At 47.1% G+C, this 12,864-nt stretch overlaps 2 protein-coding genes across 2 annotated transcripts, besides 17 other annotated features; one reads left to right on the top strand and one right to left on the bottom strand.

Moving 5' to 3' along the window:
• The first annotated feature begins 198 nt into the window (after positions 1–198).
• Positions 199–225: a microsatellite.
• Positions 226–252: 27 nt separating this feature from the next.
• Positions 253–8,460, bottom strand: PVX_089110 (hypothetical protein, conserved). The gene is made up of 2 exons (XM_001614862.1): positions 845–8,460; positions 253–647 (listed from the first exon to the last, which is right to left on the bottom strand). Exons 1-2 carry the CDS (start codon positions 6,505–6,507, stop codon positions 578–580), a joined length of 5,733 nt encoding a protein of 1,910 aa, XP_001614912.1. The 5' UTR covers positions 6,508–8,460; the 3' UTR covers positions 253–577.
• Positions 2,594–2,623: a microsatellite.
• Positions 2,718–2,744: a microsatellite.
• Positions 3,400–3,433: a microsatellite.
• Positions 3,604–3,672: a microsatellite.
• Positions 4,092–4,111: a microsatellite.
• Positions 4,711–4,736: a microsatellite.
• Positions 5,670–5,696: a microsatellite.
• Positions 6,922–6,943: a microsatellite.
• Positions 6,944–7,008: a microsatellite.
• Positions 7,435–7,463: a microsatellite.
• Positions 8,009–8,033: a microsatellite.
• Positions 8,461–9,195: 735 nt separating the features above from the next.
• Positions 9,196–9,216: a microsatellite.
• Positions 9,217–9,632: 416 nt separating this feature from the next.
• On the top strand, positions 9,633–12,746 carry PVX_089115 (hypothetical protein, conserved; the record flags this gene model as incomplete). Its single annotated transcript, XM_001614863.1, has 1 exon — positions 9,633–12,746. One exon carries the CDS (start codon positions 9,633–9,635, stop codon positions 12,744–12,746), a length of 3,114 nt encoding a protein of 1,037 aa, XP_001614913.1.
• Positions 10,939–11,006: a microsatellite.
• Positions 11,154–11,200: a microsatellite.
• Positions 11,236–11,264: a microsatellite.
• Positions 12,080–12,103: a microsatellite.
• Positions 12,747–12,864: the final 118 nt, after the last annotated feature.

Genomic DNA, 12,864 nt, shown 5'->3' on the forward strand with positions numbered 1-12,864 from the left:
GTTTCGCTTCGAAACGGGGGAATTGCAGTGCCCTGTCTTGTTGCGACCTGCCTTTAGCGTTATCCGCGGCAAGCCTCGTTTGGTGTGCTTCGCATTTTGCAAATGTGTATATGTATTATATATATATATATTTTTTTTTTTTTTTTTTTTCCTTTTTTTTACATTTCCCTGCACACATGCGCGCGCCCTCCGCGGCCCCTTCCACCACGCCGGACGTCCAAATCACAAAATTCACAAGCGCTTGTTTCAATTGTTCACAAACATGTTTCTACACCCTGCTTTGGGTCGTGCATAACATGAGGTTTTAAAAAACAAAAAAAAAGTTAATGCGTTTTTGCATCATTTTATCATTTTTTTTTTTTTTTCTTCACAACTGTTGAGAAGCACACAGGAGTTACACAAAAACATGTTGGCGCGAAAGCGGCCACGTTACGCAAATTGGGGGCCGCGGCACAAATGGGGGCCGCCAAAGCGGTCGAAACTGGCGTAGACACACCGCCGCTAAGGTTACGCCGCTGAAGTAACGCCGCTACATACTCGCACACGCGTGGCGCAAAAATAACTCCGCGGGGGCATCTCAAATATCGATGGGCAAATTGTTCTTTAGCCGTTTCTTGCGCTCGTCCATCAGCCACTGCACGAAGGTCCTGCATGGAAGAAAGGCGTAAAAGGGGAAATGAAGGAAACTCTCACGAAATGGGGGAAAACGGCACGGCGTACAACGTGAACGCTGCGGAAGGAGAAGGTCACAAGGAGGACTTCCGCCCAGGGTCGGAGTGGCCGTCCCCGAGGAGACACCCCCAGCACTAATAGCACTGAACGAAGCCGCTTTTTTTGCGCTTACTTCTTCTTTTGGCTCCCCTTGTGTTCCTTCTGCACGTTCGTTTTTTTTAGTTTCTCATTGTCTATAACGAAATTAAGGGCAACGTCTAGGGGAATATAATTTTCCCTATTGTTTAGAATGTTAATTTTGGGCATTGCGTTATCCGATGATGATAAAGAACGCTTCAAATGGTTTTCATCGTCTTCACTTTCGTTACTTTCGTTACTGTCATCACGTCCGCTCGATTTCTTTGGCATTTTATTCTGCTGATCCTTCTCTGAACCATTCGAATGATTGTTGTCCCTGTTTTGATCACTCCGTTTGTTTGTCTTTTTTTCTTTTTCCACGCCCGCTTCTCTCAAATTGGATCCTTTCATTCCCGTCGAATGTTCCTCCCCTGGGCTGCTGTTCCTCTGCACGGCGGGGTTTCCTCCCCCCGTGTTATCACCATTGCTGCAACTGGATTCGTTTCGTGTCCGCTTCCTTTTAGCGCGAGGGGCATTCTCCTCTTCAGGAGGGTCATTCTGCAGGGTGACTTGGTCCACGTCGGTTTGATTTTCTTCCTCCACGGGGGGTTCCTCATCCACTTCAGTTTCGCCCTCTGCTTCCGCCTCTGCTTCTATCTCCTCGTCTGCTTCCGCCTCTTCTTCTGCTTCCATCTCTTCGTCTGCTTCCATCTCCTCGTCTGCCTCTACCTCTTCTTCCGCTTCAGTCTCTCCATCTGGTTGCATCTCCTCCTCTGCTTCCATCTCCTCCTCTGCTTCCATCTCCTCCTCTGCTTCCATCTCCTCATCTGCTTCCACTTCTTCTTCGGCTTCCTCCTCTTCATCTATTTCCTCCTCTTCATCTATTTCCACCTCTTCTTCTTCCTCCTCTTCATCTATTTCCACCTCTTCTTCTTCCACCTCTTCATCCATTTCCACCTCTTCACGCGTCTCCCCCCCGCGCGCCCTATTCTGGTGCTTTATGAGCAGCAGCTTGTTCAGAATATTCTCGCTGTCGTTTTGTTTGTACCCACTGGAGTCCGGCGGGATGCGCGAGCAGTCGGGGGCTCTTCTGCCCCCACGATTTGCTTTCCTTTTGATTAAAGACGAATCGCTGAAGCTACTTTCGTGCATTCCTCCGCCATTCGTTTGTGCGTTCCATTGTGTGTTCCATTGTGAGCGTTTCTTTCTGGGGCTCCCCTCGCTGTCGGTCAATATAACCTTCGGCTTCAACAGATGGGGGTTTCTTCCCACCTCCTCTTCCCCGCGCGACTGGCGCGATTGGCGTGATTGACGTGACTGCCGCGCACCGCGTGACTGACGATCCTGGCCATCCTGGCGCGGGCTTTCCCTTTTCCTCGTCGCAGACCTGTTAATGTCATTCAAATAGTCGTAGTCGAAATCGTCAAACTTTATTCTGCTGAGCGATATTAACTCGTTGTCGAAGCTGTTCGAACGGGAATCTGCAACTGAAGGGCGAGCCTTTGCATTGAGGAAAAAATGATCCGAGCACTCCTGCAGGTAAAAATTATCCCCCACATCGTGGTAGTGGCTTTTCATTTTGTTGTTCCATGTCTCTTCGTACAGATTTCTGTACATGTATTTGTAGTAGCTTCCATCGCTGGAGTAATCCTCAAAGATGTTTTTCTTCTGTTTGGTTTTTCCCAATTTTGTCGCGTTTTTGTGATTCTCCCGTTGGGTTGCCTTCCCGTTTTGCACTTCCTTACCCTTTGCTGCACCTCCGTGGGGTCCCTTACCTGTGCCATTCTCCGCTTCATCCACAGGGGTGTCTCCCTCGCGGGGGTTCACCACGTGGATGTTGTCTGCCTTCTCGATGGGCTTTTCTTCCATTACCTTCCTCTCGTTCATCTCCCTGCGAATTCTAATTTTCTCCTCAAAGTCTTTCCTAATCTTTAGCTCGTACAGCTTCCTCTTCACGTTGATTTCATGCCTCATTCTGTTCTCCTCATCGATTTTCATTTTTTCTTTATTAAAGTGTTCCTTAATCATGTCTAAATTTTCTTTTATCCTTTCATTCGAGTTGGTTCTTTTCCCCTCTCTGTGCACCTTCGCGTGGTTGCTCTCCGTATAAAGATTTTCTTTCACCCGTTTAATTACATTTTCATATTTTTTTTTTATTTCCTCTAAGCTGTCTATGTTGGATAGGTGCAGATCATTCGGAGCCGTTTCAACGGTGTTTTTTTTGTGCACATCGGTTTGGACATTCGTCGAATGGAAGAGTGGATTCTTCGCTTTGGTCTTTACGCCTACATTCATTTGTTCCCTCGTCTGAGGGTTCATTTTGCTCATCCTTTGCGCGTACTCCTCGCCTGACATGCCTTTCACCATGGGGGGTTTCTTCTTTGCCAGATCTGTTGGTAGAGCAAATCCACCACTGCGGTTGTTCTCCCCCCTTGGGCTACTCACAGGTTGGTTGCTTTTTTCCTTTCCTTTTAACTCTTCACTTTTGTGAAGCAGCTGGTTTGGGTGCCCGCTCCCTTTACTGGCTCTTACGTATGGGCTCCTACGCGGGGGTGACTTCCTCAAAAAATGGCGATACTTTTTTAAAATGTGATCCTCACTGGGGGGTGTGGTCCCTCCTTTATCCTGCTCATCGATCGTGTCGATCGTGTTGGCCATACGGATGTGTGCAAAATTATCCTTCTCTTTCCCTTCTCCTGTGGAGAACGCCTCAAATTGGGTTTCTCCCCTTTTTTGCACCCTGGCGGAGGAAGGTTTCCACCCTTTGGTTGCTTCCAACCCTTTGTCGGCTTCCCCACTCCTTCCGCTTCTTCCCTGGTGGGCCGGGCTACGGGCATAGCTGCTGCACAGGTCTCCACTGGCGAAGTGTTTATCTTTGCCGCTTCTCATCCGTTCTGCAATTGCCTGAGTGGAATGCTTCTCTGTGCGCACCACCTCCTCCTTCTGCCAATTTCGCTTGCGGTTGCCGATGCTGTTTGCAATGCCTTCGCTACAATTTGGCATGTCATTCCTCCTCTGCTCTGCTGTCTTATCGTTACTTAACGTATAGACGCGCGAGTTGGTGGTTTTCCCCTTCGCCTTTTCGGTTTCTGCCCTTTTTCTAAGCGATTGATCCAAACGGGGAGCCGCTTCATCCAAACGGGGAGCCGCTTCATCCAAACGGGGGGCCGCTTCAACTAAACGGGGAGCCGCTTCAACCAAATGGGGCAGCACTCCATTCCTTGATGCGAGACTCCCCCCCACGCTCGTTTTTCCTCCGACCAATATGTTACCCAGTTTGTCCCTTTCCTGGTTGGACATCCAGGGACCTTTTTCCTTCCCTTCCCCCAAAGTGTTGCGATCTTCTTCTCCTTTCTTCTTCCCTCCATCCGAACCAATGGCGTGTCTTCTTTTCAGGTTTAGGTACTTCTCCCTCAAGTCATCCCATTTTTTACTCCGTTCGGACATATGCCCATTTCTTCTGTAATCCGAAATGGGATCCACGTGGTGGTTGTCTTCCTCCTCTCCTTTTTTCCACTGGGGATCCTTTTCCCCTTTACTCAAAGCAGAATGCTTAATTTTATCGTAAAGGGATAGATTCCTTTCTTTAGTCTCCACCGTCCATGGGGATGGCTTATCACCAACAGGGTTGTGTGGTTCACTAGGATGGTTTTCCTTAACCGTTTCGTACTTCCCCTTATTTTTGAAGTTAAAAATGTTTTTTTCCTCACATGGGTACTCCTTTGTTTCATCCTGGTGAAGGAACGAATTTTTCCCCTCATCCGGTCGACGTTCTTCTTTCTTCCCTTGCGATTTGGTCTCCCCATTTTCGAAAGTGTAACTTAACTTGGTGTCCCACTTTGGTGTCAGCCTTTTGTTAGCGGCACCTCTTGGCGCGTTTTCACCCCCCAGTGGGGAATTTTTCTCTCCAAATTTACTCTCACCGATTTTACTCTCACCGATTTTACTCTCGCCAATTTTACTTTCGCCAATTTTACTTTCGCCAATTTTATTCGCCCCATTTGTCTTCTTCTCTCCCGCTTCCTTCCAACCTTTGAGGCCTCCCTCGCTACGCCCCGCTGCGTTACCTGCTTCGCCCGGAAGGTCGCCCACATGGGATGATTCTTTCCTCCCTTCCTTCTGCTGATCCTTTCCCTTCTCCTCCGATACGCCCCCCTCAAAATCGATCGTCTTCTCCATCTGTTTGACTTGCTCGAATCTCTCTCTGATCCTTTTTTCATCATCCGTGAATGTCGTCTGGTTAAACAGTTTATTGAGGTGGGCAAATCTGCCCGTGGAGGTCCCTTCGGTTGCGCCGTTAATTAGGTTGCCCTGAATAGCGGCGGGTCTCTCAAAATTTAAAGAGTTCCCTTTTTCCGCGCCTACAGGTGCGTCATAACTGTTCGAGGCGGGGTCATCATCACACAGGTGGGTACCACCCCGGTTGGTGCCACTCTGATTGGTGCCACCGCTGCCCTTACCCTTTTGAGGGTCCCTCCCCCCGAAGGAGAACCCCCCATGGGTGTCCAATGCGCTCTTCTTCTTTTCCCCTTCGGAGGAACCACACACCTTGGGGCGATTAAAACTGGGCAAAAGGTTACCTGCTCCGTTTGGTGCCTGCACTTCAATAGGAGGTTCTGCCCCTTCCATTTCTTCTTTTTTCCTTTCGCTCAAAAGGGATGGAAGCTTCGAATTACTTTTGGCCCCCCCTTGACCATCGCGCTCTTTATAACCCAAACTAACGCCGTAATTTTTCCGAGTTACCAAATGTTCGGTGCTTCCATAATAGTATTCCTTTTTCCGTTGTTCCCAAAGGAGGGGATACCTGCTCATGTAGCTTCGCTCGCCATGTTCACCACTTTTCGTTGGCTCTGAATTCTTTTTCGAGCTATTCTCTTTTGACCATTTCACATTTTCTTCTCCTTTTCGAGGTGCAGCAATGTCCTCAGTTGAACGTTCTTTCATTTCTGTATGTCCCATTTGCAAAGACCTTAACGTATCCCACTGGTGACTCTCACCGTTGTGCTTATCATACACTTGGCTCTTTTTCCCAACCCGGGGATTCTTCTCCCCCTGCAGAGGGGTCGCCTGATCTGCGTCGATACAGTGGAGATTATTACTCCCCCTCAAATTGTAGGTACCATCCAAATGGGAGTTGCACCCGTCTTCCTTTGAATTGGCTCCGTCACCGTTAACTGAGTCTTCACTACTTGTCCTTGCATGCAGGAGGGTCATATTTTTCCTATACTTATTTATAATTTCATTTATTTTTTTCCTCTTCAAATTTTGCTCACTATGTTGACTGTTTTCATTCCGTCCGTCTACCCAATGGCGCTTCTTCCCATTCGACGGGGGGGCTGTGTTATCTTCTTTCGTGGAGTTTCCTAACAGATCATCTTTGTAGCTTTTGTTTTTTTTTTTTAAGAAAATTTCCCCATTTGGAGCGGTTCCCTGTGCTGCTGTTAGCTCATCCTGAGAGTGCCCACCTTTGCGGTCATTTCTGTTCCACCCATTTTTCGCTTCCACCAATTTGGCACTTCCATTTTCAAAATGGAAGCTCCTCTCAGGGGGGTAATTCGACGAGGTGTTATTTTGACCCGATTTTACTCTCCCTGCATGGTTGTCAAATGGGTGGTCCTTCTTTGCTCTCCAGCTCTTTTCTTCCCCGCCCCCCTGTTTCATCATATACCCGTATTCGTATTCCACCGCTGTCTTTAGCGATCTGTAATTGGTTGCCATTTTGGTCGTGCATTTCGCATTGCTGTTGTGTTTGAATGGAGCAGCGGGGGGAGATGTATATGCACTTGTGGGTGCGCTTGTTTACGCGTGTGTGCCACTGTTGGAGTGCTTATCCGCGTCTGCTTGTGCTCTCCTGTCTAGAGCGCGCGCTCGAGTCGCTGCATTTTGCGTATGTTCCTTCTGACGTCGCTTGGTTCCTCTTAACAAAGTTGCACGTGAAATATTCTGGCTTCGCCCTTTACGTCTTCGCAATGTTTCCGCGTTGTACTTTGCGCGGAGTGATTCTCACCTCTGGGATGATCAAGGGGAGTGGAGGGCCTCGGCCGATCGCACCTCTCCGCTGGCGAGCGATTCGATTCCGCCCTTGCACCCGCAGGGGTTCCGCGTCACTAGGAAAAAGAAACACACCTTCGCGATTTTTACGCCGTTTTGCGCAGTTTTACGCAGTTTTATGCCGTTTTGCGCTGCTTTACACTTTTGCGCTGCTCACCTGGCTGCTTACCCTGCACAGGAACGTCTGGCAAGGCGAGGCAACCTCGTCACGATATTTACACAGCTCAAAAGTCAACAGTTGCGCAACTGGCAGGAGGAAAAATACGAACGACAGGAAAACAAAAAAAACAAAACAGTCTGACAAATGACAAACACTTTGGGTTAATTAAAAAAGCTTGTTAACGGGGGACACTTTTCAAATGTAACAATGTGCGATGGAAATAGAAATGGAAACGGACGATTCCCCAGTTGGGCAATTCGTTTCACTATCGCTTCATCCTTTCGTTGTTTTTTATCCTTCCTTCTTTATTTTTATTTTTTTTTGCTTTGTTTTGTTTTGTTTTGTTTTGTTTTGCTTTGCTTCGTTTTGCTTTGCTTTGCTTCGTTTTGCTTTGCTTTGCTTCGTTTTGGTTTATTTTTTTTCCGTTCCGCGTGTCACTCTGCCGATTCGAAGCTTTACAACATTTCGCCCAAGGGGCTATGGCTACGCCTTCCTCGTGAGGGAACAAAAACATGAATGCCAACTCTGCACAGAGAGGATGCGAGCGGGATGCGCGGCGGCATACTCATTACAGTCGCCCCTTTCGCGTCATCACGTTTGCGCTGCACTTGTGTGTTTAAGTACACTAAGCATGATCGTACAATATTTATTGTGCTGTTTTGCTGTTTCGCCGCTTCGTCGCTTTGCCGCTTCACCGCTTTACCGTTTTGTCATTTTTTTTTTTTTTTGCCTCCTCTGTATGCAAATGGCTTGACTGGTTGGAAAAAAAAATTCCCAAACAGACGCAAATGATAATCTTTTGTGAAATGAAAAAAAAGAACAACAAAGCAAATGTGCAACTGTTCCGTGCATTTTCCAAAATTTATTTTCAGAAAATATTTTTAAAAGGCGAAATTGTACGCATTAGACAAAAACGAAACAGAAGAATGGCAGGAAATACGTTGCGCTGTTTTTTTTTTTTTTTTTTGACCTGCGTCAACTTATTGTTCTTTGGTGATGGCAAAGGAAAGGGGTAACATAACGCGTTCGCTGTTTGTGCTCTTTTGAAGGGCGCAGCTTGGTCCTGCTTTGATTTGCCTTACTATTTATTTTCTTATTTTCTTATTTTTTTACTTTCTTATTTTGTTTTTTTTTGTTCCCCTCCTGCGTGGCGTATACCCCCTCAAGTGTCACCCGTTCGCCATGGACGCCCTTCCCGACCAATGTCTACATATGCACCGCTTTCTTGGAGACTGCCATTTTCTCTCAATTTGGTGAAATGGGACGGGCGGGAATTTTCCCCCTTTGGCGACGTCGCTTGGGGGGATAACTGTGAAAAGAGCTCACGCGTAAGGGGGCATATCAAGGTGAACATAAACCAACATAGACATAATTGAAAGTGCCCCCCTCAGCCGCAGCAGGAGGAACGACACCCTTACAAGTGTCACCCAATTTTGCGGCAAAATGAGAACAAGTCGATCCATCCTACAGACTGAAAAGAAAAAAAAAAAAAAGGCATACAAATTGATGGCATGTCAAAAGGTTATTTCCTCTTTCGCGTAAATAAAAATGCGTGCCATTTTGTGGAAACTTTGAAAATTACGAAAGGGGGGAAATTTTCCGTCATTTTTTCCCCTTTGTTTCCACCAAACGACGATGTTGCATGATCGCATATTCCTCTTCATTTAGCTAATTCTCAGACGCACGATTATCTTTACGCACGTGCCTATATGCACAAATTAATTTTTTTTTTTTTTATTTATGTTCATCTCGCCCCCTTCTCACGCATCATCATCCGTTGTCCGCTCAATTATGCACAAAAAAATTTGGAGACCTTTCCCTCTACGTTGCGGCGCCTTTCTGTGCACCCCCGCCCCCAAACGGTGACACAAATGGTTACATTGTTTTATTTTATTTTGCTTCACTTCGTATCGTTTCATCCCGGTTGGCCCCCTTTTAAAGAAACCAACACAGCCGTTGGGCGGACTCCACCACGCCCGTTCTGCCGCATGCATTTATACTTCCATTTTAACCTTTGCGAAAATTTTGCTTTCAAAAGAGTTGTGCAGTTCTCTACCTCCCTTGGTAAAATTTTGGGAAAATAATTTTTTTCTAGTTTTGTTCCCGCCCCCCTGGTGCGTTGAAAATTGTGGCGCCTCTTTTCCCGCCACGGCGTGCCGCAAAATGGCCACGTCGTTTTGAGGGAACCTTGTGGTAGCCCTTTGGCAGATTCAAGTTACTTTCTCAACTCCGCTTCGCGTATACCTCGCTGCTGCTCAGCTGGTGCTTCTCCCATTCCAGCGGCTCACTTCGGCAGAGTAGTATCTTTTCCCAACCGACAGAAGCGCAAACACCCGCATCACCCCTCGTTGAGTACATTTTTTGCCCTGTTCTGATTTTAACCTCGCGAGGTTTGACTGTATGGCTTACAGGAAAGAAAAAAAAAAACGTGAGAATTACCCCCCGCGGAGTTAAAAGTAGGCCCCTCAGCGGTCACTCTGCGTGGGCCTAAGCAACGGTGAAGAAACCATCACTGCTGTGAAGTGACCACCAAGGCAGCACCACAACTGCCGTTTTTTTAGCAGTTGTTAGGTTTTCTTTCTATCTGGGGCTACTTTTTCTCCCTCCCCGAGCGAACGGGGGGGGGATCACAATGCCGCTGAACAGGCCGCTAAACAGGCCGCCGATCGAACCGCCGACCGAGCCGCTAACCGGGCCGCTAACCGAACTGCTGCAAAAGTGGGAGGCCCAAAAGATAAACCTACGCAACGTGTGCCTCTGCCTCCACCACCTGAAAAAAAATGCACTCCAAAAATGGGGCGATCGAAGGGACTTTCTCCTGAGCAGCATCGATGAGGTGGCGATTAGCAAAGTTGTGGGTCTACTGGAGGTGAACCAAAGCGGAAGCGTAAGAAGTAGCACAAAGGACAAGTACTTCTTCCTAGCATTTGTAACGTTCGTCTTTAACGCAGAAAATGAGCTCTTAAGGAGGAACTGCCACATGGCCAAAGAGGTAGAGGAAAACTACTTCAAAGCGCACAGTCAAAAATCCGGAGGTGGAAAAAAAAACAAAGGCAAAAGAACCGATGAGGAATTACAAAAGGGGGGCCTACAAAAGAACACAGAGGATGATGAGAAGCACTTGTTGGACCAACCGTTGGGGAATGACCAAATGGGAAAGACAAAGGACCAACCGCTCCACCCCAACAACCTGTTCGACCAGTTTGACGTACTCATAAAAAGGGCAATCGATCTGGAGGTAAACCACCCCCCCGGGGAGGTGAACAAATTGCTATATTGTAAAATATACGTATTTTACGTTTTCTTAAAATTTATTTTTACCCTTACAAAAGACTGCCCCCAAATTAGCAAGTACTATTTGAAGCGTGTGAGGAATATCCTACACACCCTGATGAGCATTCAGTTGGGATCCCTGCAGCAGAGCGAATACCTTGTCCACCTCGCAAACGTCACTCTGCTCCTCATTGTACATACGAATTTCCCCGCCGTGAAAGAGTGCGAAAGGGAGTTTTTAAACTTTTTAATTATGCAGCTAAACAGGAGGAAGTACTCCCTGCAGACCATTAAACAGATCTTAGTTACCTATTTGAACAAAAAAAAAAACATCCTTTTAAACGACGAAATTTATCAAAAGTTAGAGAGTCATTCCAGTGATAATATAAACTTATTTTTAAAATATGGGAGAAAAGAAAATTTATTTTTTTTCTTCAACCTGTTGTTCCTTTTTAATGGTTTACTACATGCCCGGGTTAGTAACTCGAACCAGAACGTCTTCTTTATAAAGCCTGTAGAATGCGTCAACATAAATGTAAGCATTAAGGAGATTCTGGGCAACGTGCAGAAAGTGCTCAACTACTTGGGAACCCTATCAAGGGATTATTTGGCCAACAAAAAAATGGACTTATCTCTCACCGGGGGGGCGGCCTACATCTACTGTAAGGATGAACCACCACATGGTGATTTCACCATTGAAGAGGTCCTAAAAGGGGAGGAAGTAATGGGGAAGGACCCACACGAAATGTTCCAGGGGGGTTCCCTCCATGGGGAGAAAAATGTGCATCCAACCAACCTCTTCACCTACATAATCGACAGCGTGTTTTCCTTTTTTCGGGGCCTCATAAAAGCACAAGACGCAGAATCGATAAGCATGAACCTAAACCACATGGTGAATTTTTTAAAAATATTTTTCATTCATAATAACGAAAATGATTTATTTTTAATAAATTTCGTTGGAACGAATTTTACTACTTATTGTAGAGAACTGCTGGAGAAGTGCCCGTCTGCGCTGGACGAACTGGTCAGCCACATGATGTGCCTCTTTAGGGTTGCAAAGACGTTGACCCAAAGTTCGGTTCGCAGAGGGGCAGCGGGAGGGTCAGCGGGAAAATTAATGAACATTCTGAGCAGCATAGGGGAAGTTCAACGTGGGGGAAGTTACCCAAATGGAGAAAGTGACCAAAGCGGGAAAGGAATACTCCCCGAGGAAAGCATCATCCACAGACTGTACAATAACGCTGTCCATACCCTCTCCGTTTTTCTGAAAAATGTAGAGACGTACTCAAATGAACATGTTAAAGAGAAGATCTTTATGCACTATGAGCACTTCCTATTTTGCACCCTCGATAGCGAAACGAATGCCAATTTTGATCTGATTTTTCGAAACAGCACTTCCCTCTACTTAACGTTAAAGCTCCTTTTCACTTTGCTGAAGCTACACAAATTTGACTTTGAAAATGTGCATAACTTTTTTTTTAAGTTGATCAAAGTGGAGACGGAGCTCCCCACAGCCAGTCAACAGGGGGCCTCCTTTTTTTTTAAAAATGGCCTACACAGTAACGCTGCATTGGTGCAAAAAATCAAGACATTCATTTTGACCAATTTGGATTTAATTTCGCGCGGCACGGGGGGGACCAAAGTGGAAAAGGTGGAGCGCCTGGAAAGGTTGGAAAAATCGGATGTATTGAGACGGGCAGATATTTTATCCCATTTTGAACGCCCCATCATGGGCAGCAATCCTAGGGAGGAACTCCAACCAGACCTCAAAGAGAGCCGAAGCGCTTCGCAGATGAACGACGAGGTGAGTACCACCCACAAGGGAACGAAAAAAAACAAGAGGGCGCTCGAAAAGACGAAACTGAAAGGCGAAAGCGACGAAACATCGGAAAACGCACACGCGGAAGAAGATACGTCGTCCAGCTCCATCAACACAGACGAACCGGATGAACATTTTGAAGAGGACAGAACGCAGCGGCGAAAAAAAGGCAACGCCTTCGTCAGTCAAACGGGACAGTATAAGATTAAAAAAAAAAAAAAAAAAAAAATTAAGCGTGAGGAGCGCGCCGCGTCCAGTGTGCAGCCTGAGAAGGCGAACTCGAGTTTGAAAAAGGAGCGGCGTTCGGAGCGTTCGGAGCGTGCCGACGTGGATGAGGAACGAGTTGACGCAGGGGGGGGGGACCACGCCGCGGAGGGGGCAGGCAAAAAAAACAAAAAAACGCCACAAAAAAGGCAGCAGGACGGGCAGCAGGACGGGCAGCAGGACGGGCAGCAGGACGGGCAGCAGGACGAGCAGCAGGGCGGGCAACAGGACGAGCAGCAGGGCGAGCCGCTCGAAACGAACCGCAGCAGCCACGCGGAGGGCGGGCCCGCAAATTTAAAAGAGCTTGCAGGTAACGTAAAAATGGTGTCGTCCTCCGATGCCACGAATTCCCTGCAGTACATGAAGCAGTCCATCCTAAATGACTTATAAAAAAAAGGTGCCACTTGGGCGCAGCGAGAAGGCAGTTCCATGTGTCGCGGGGGTGTAAATGTACACATCACGAGCGTTTGTAATTTTCCCGATTGGTGTGTGCCCTCCCCCCCCCTGC

This window comes from Plasmodium vivax, chromosome 5, assembly GCF_000002415.2.
Source record: "Plasmodium vivax chromosome 5, whole genome shotgun sequence".
Classification (NCBI taxonomy): Eukaryota; Apicomplexa; class Aconoidasida; order Haemosporida; family Plasmodiidae; genus Plasmodium; species Plasmodium vivax.

Excerpts from the sequence above, each read along its gene's own strand:
- PVX_089110 (XM_001614862.1), bottom strand. The coding sequence starts at position 6,507 with ATGGCAACCAATTACAGATCGCTAAAGACAGCGGTGGAATACGAATAC. Across the intron at positions 648-844 it reads AAGGGGAGCCAAAAGAAGAA|GACCTTCGTGCAGTGGCTGA; the intron begins GTAAGCGCAAAA and ends TCTTCCATGCAG.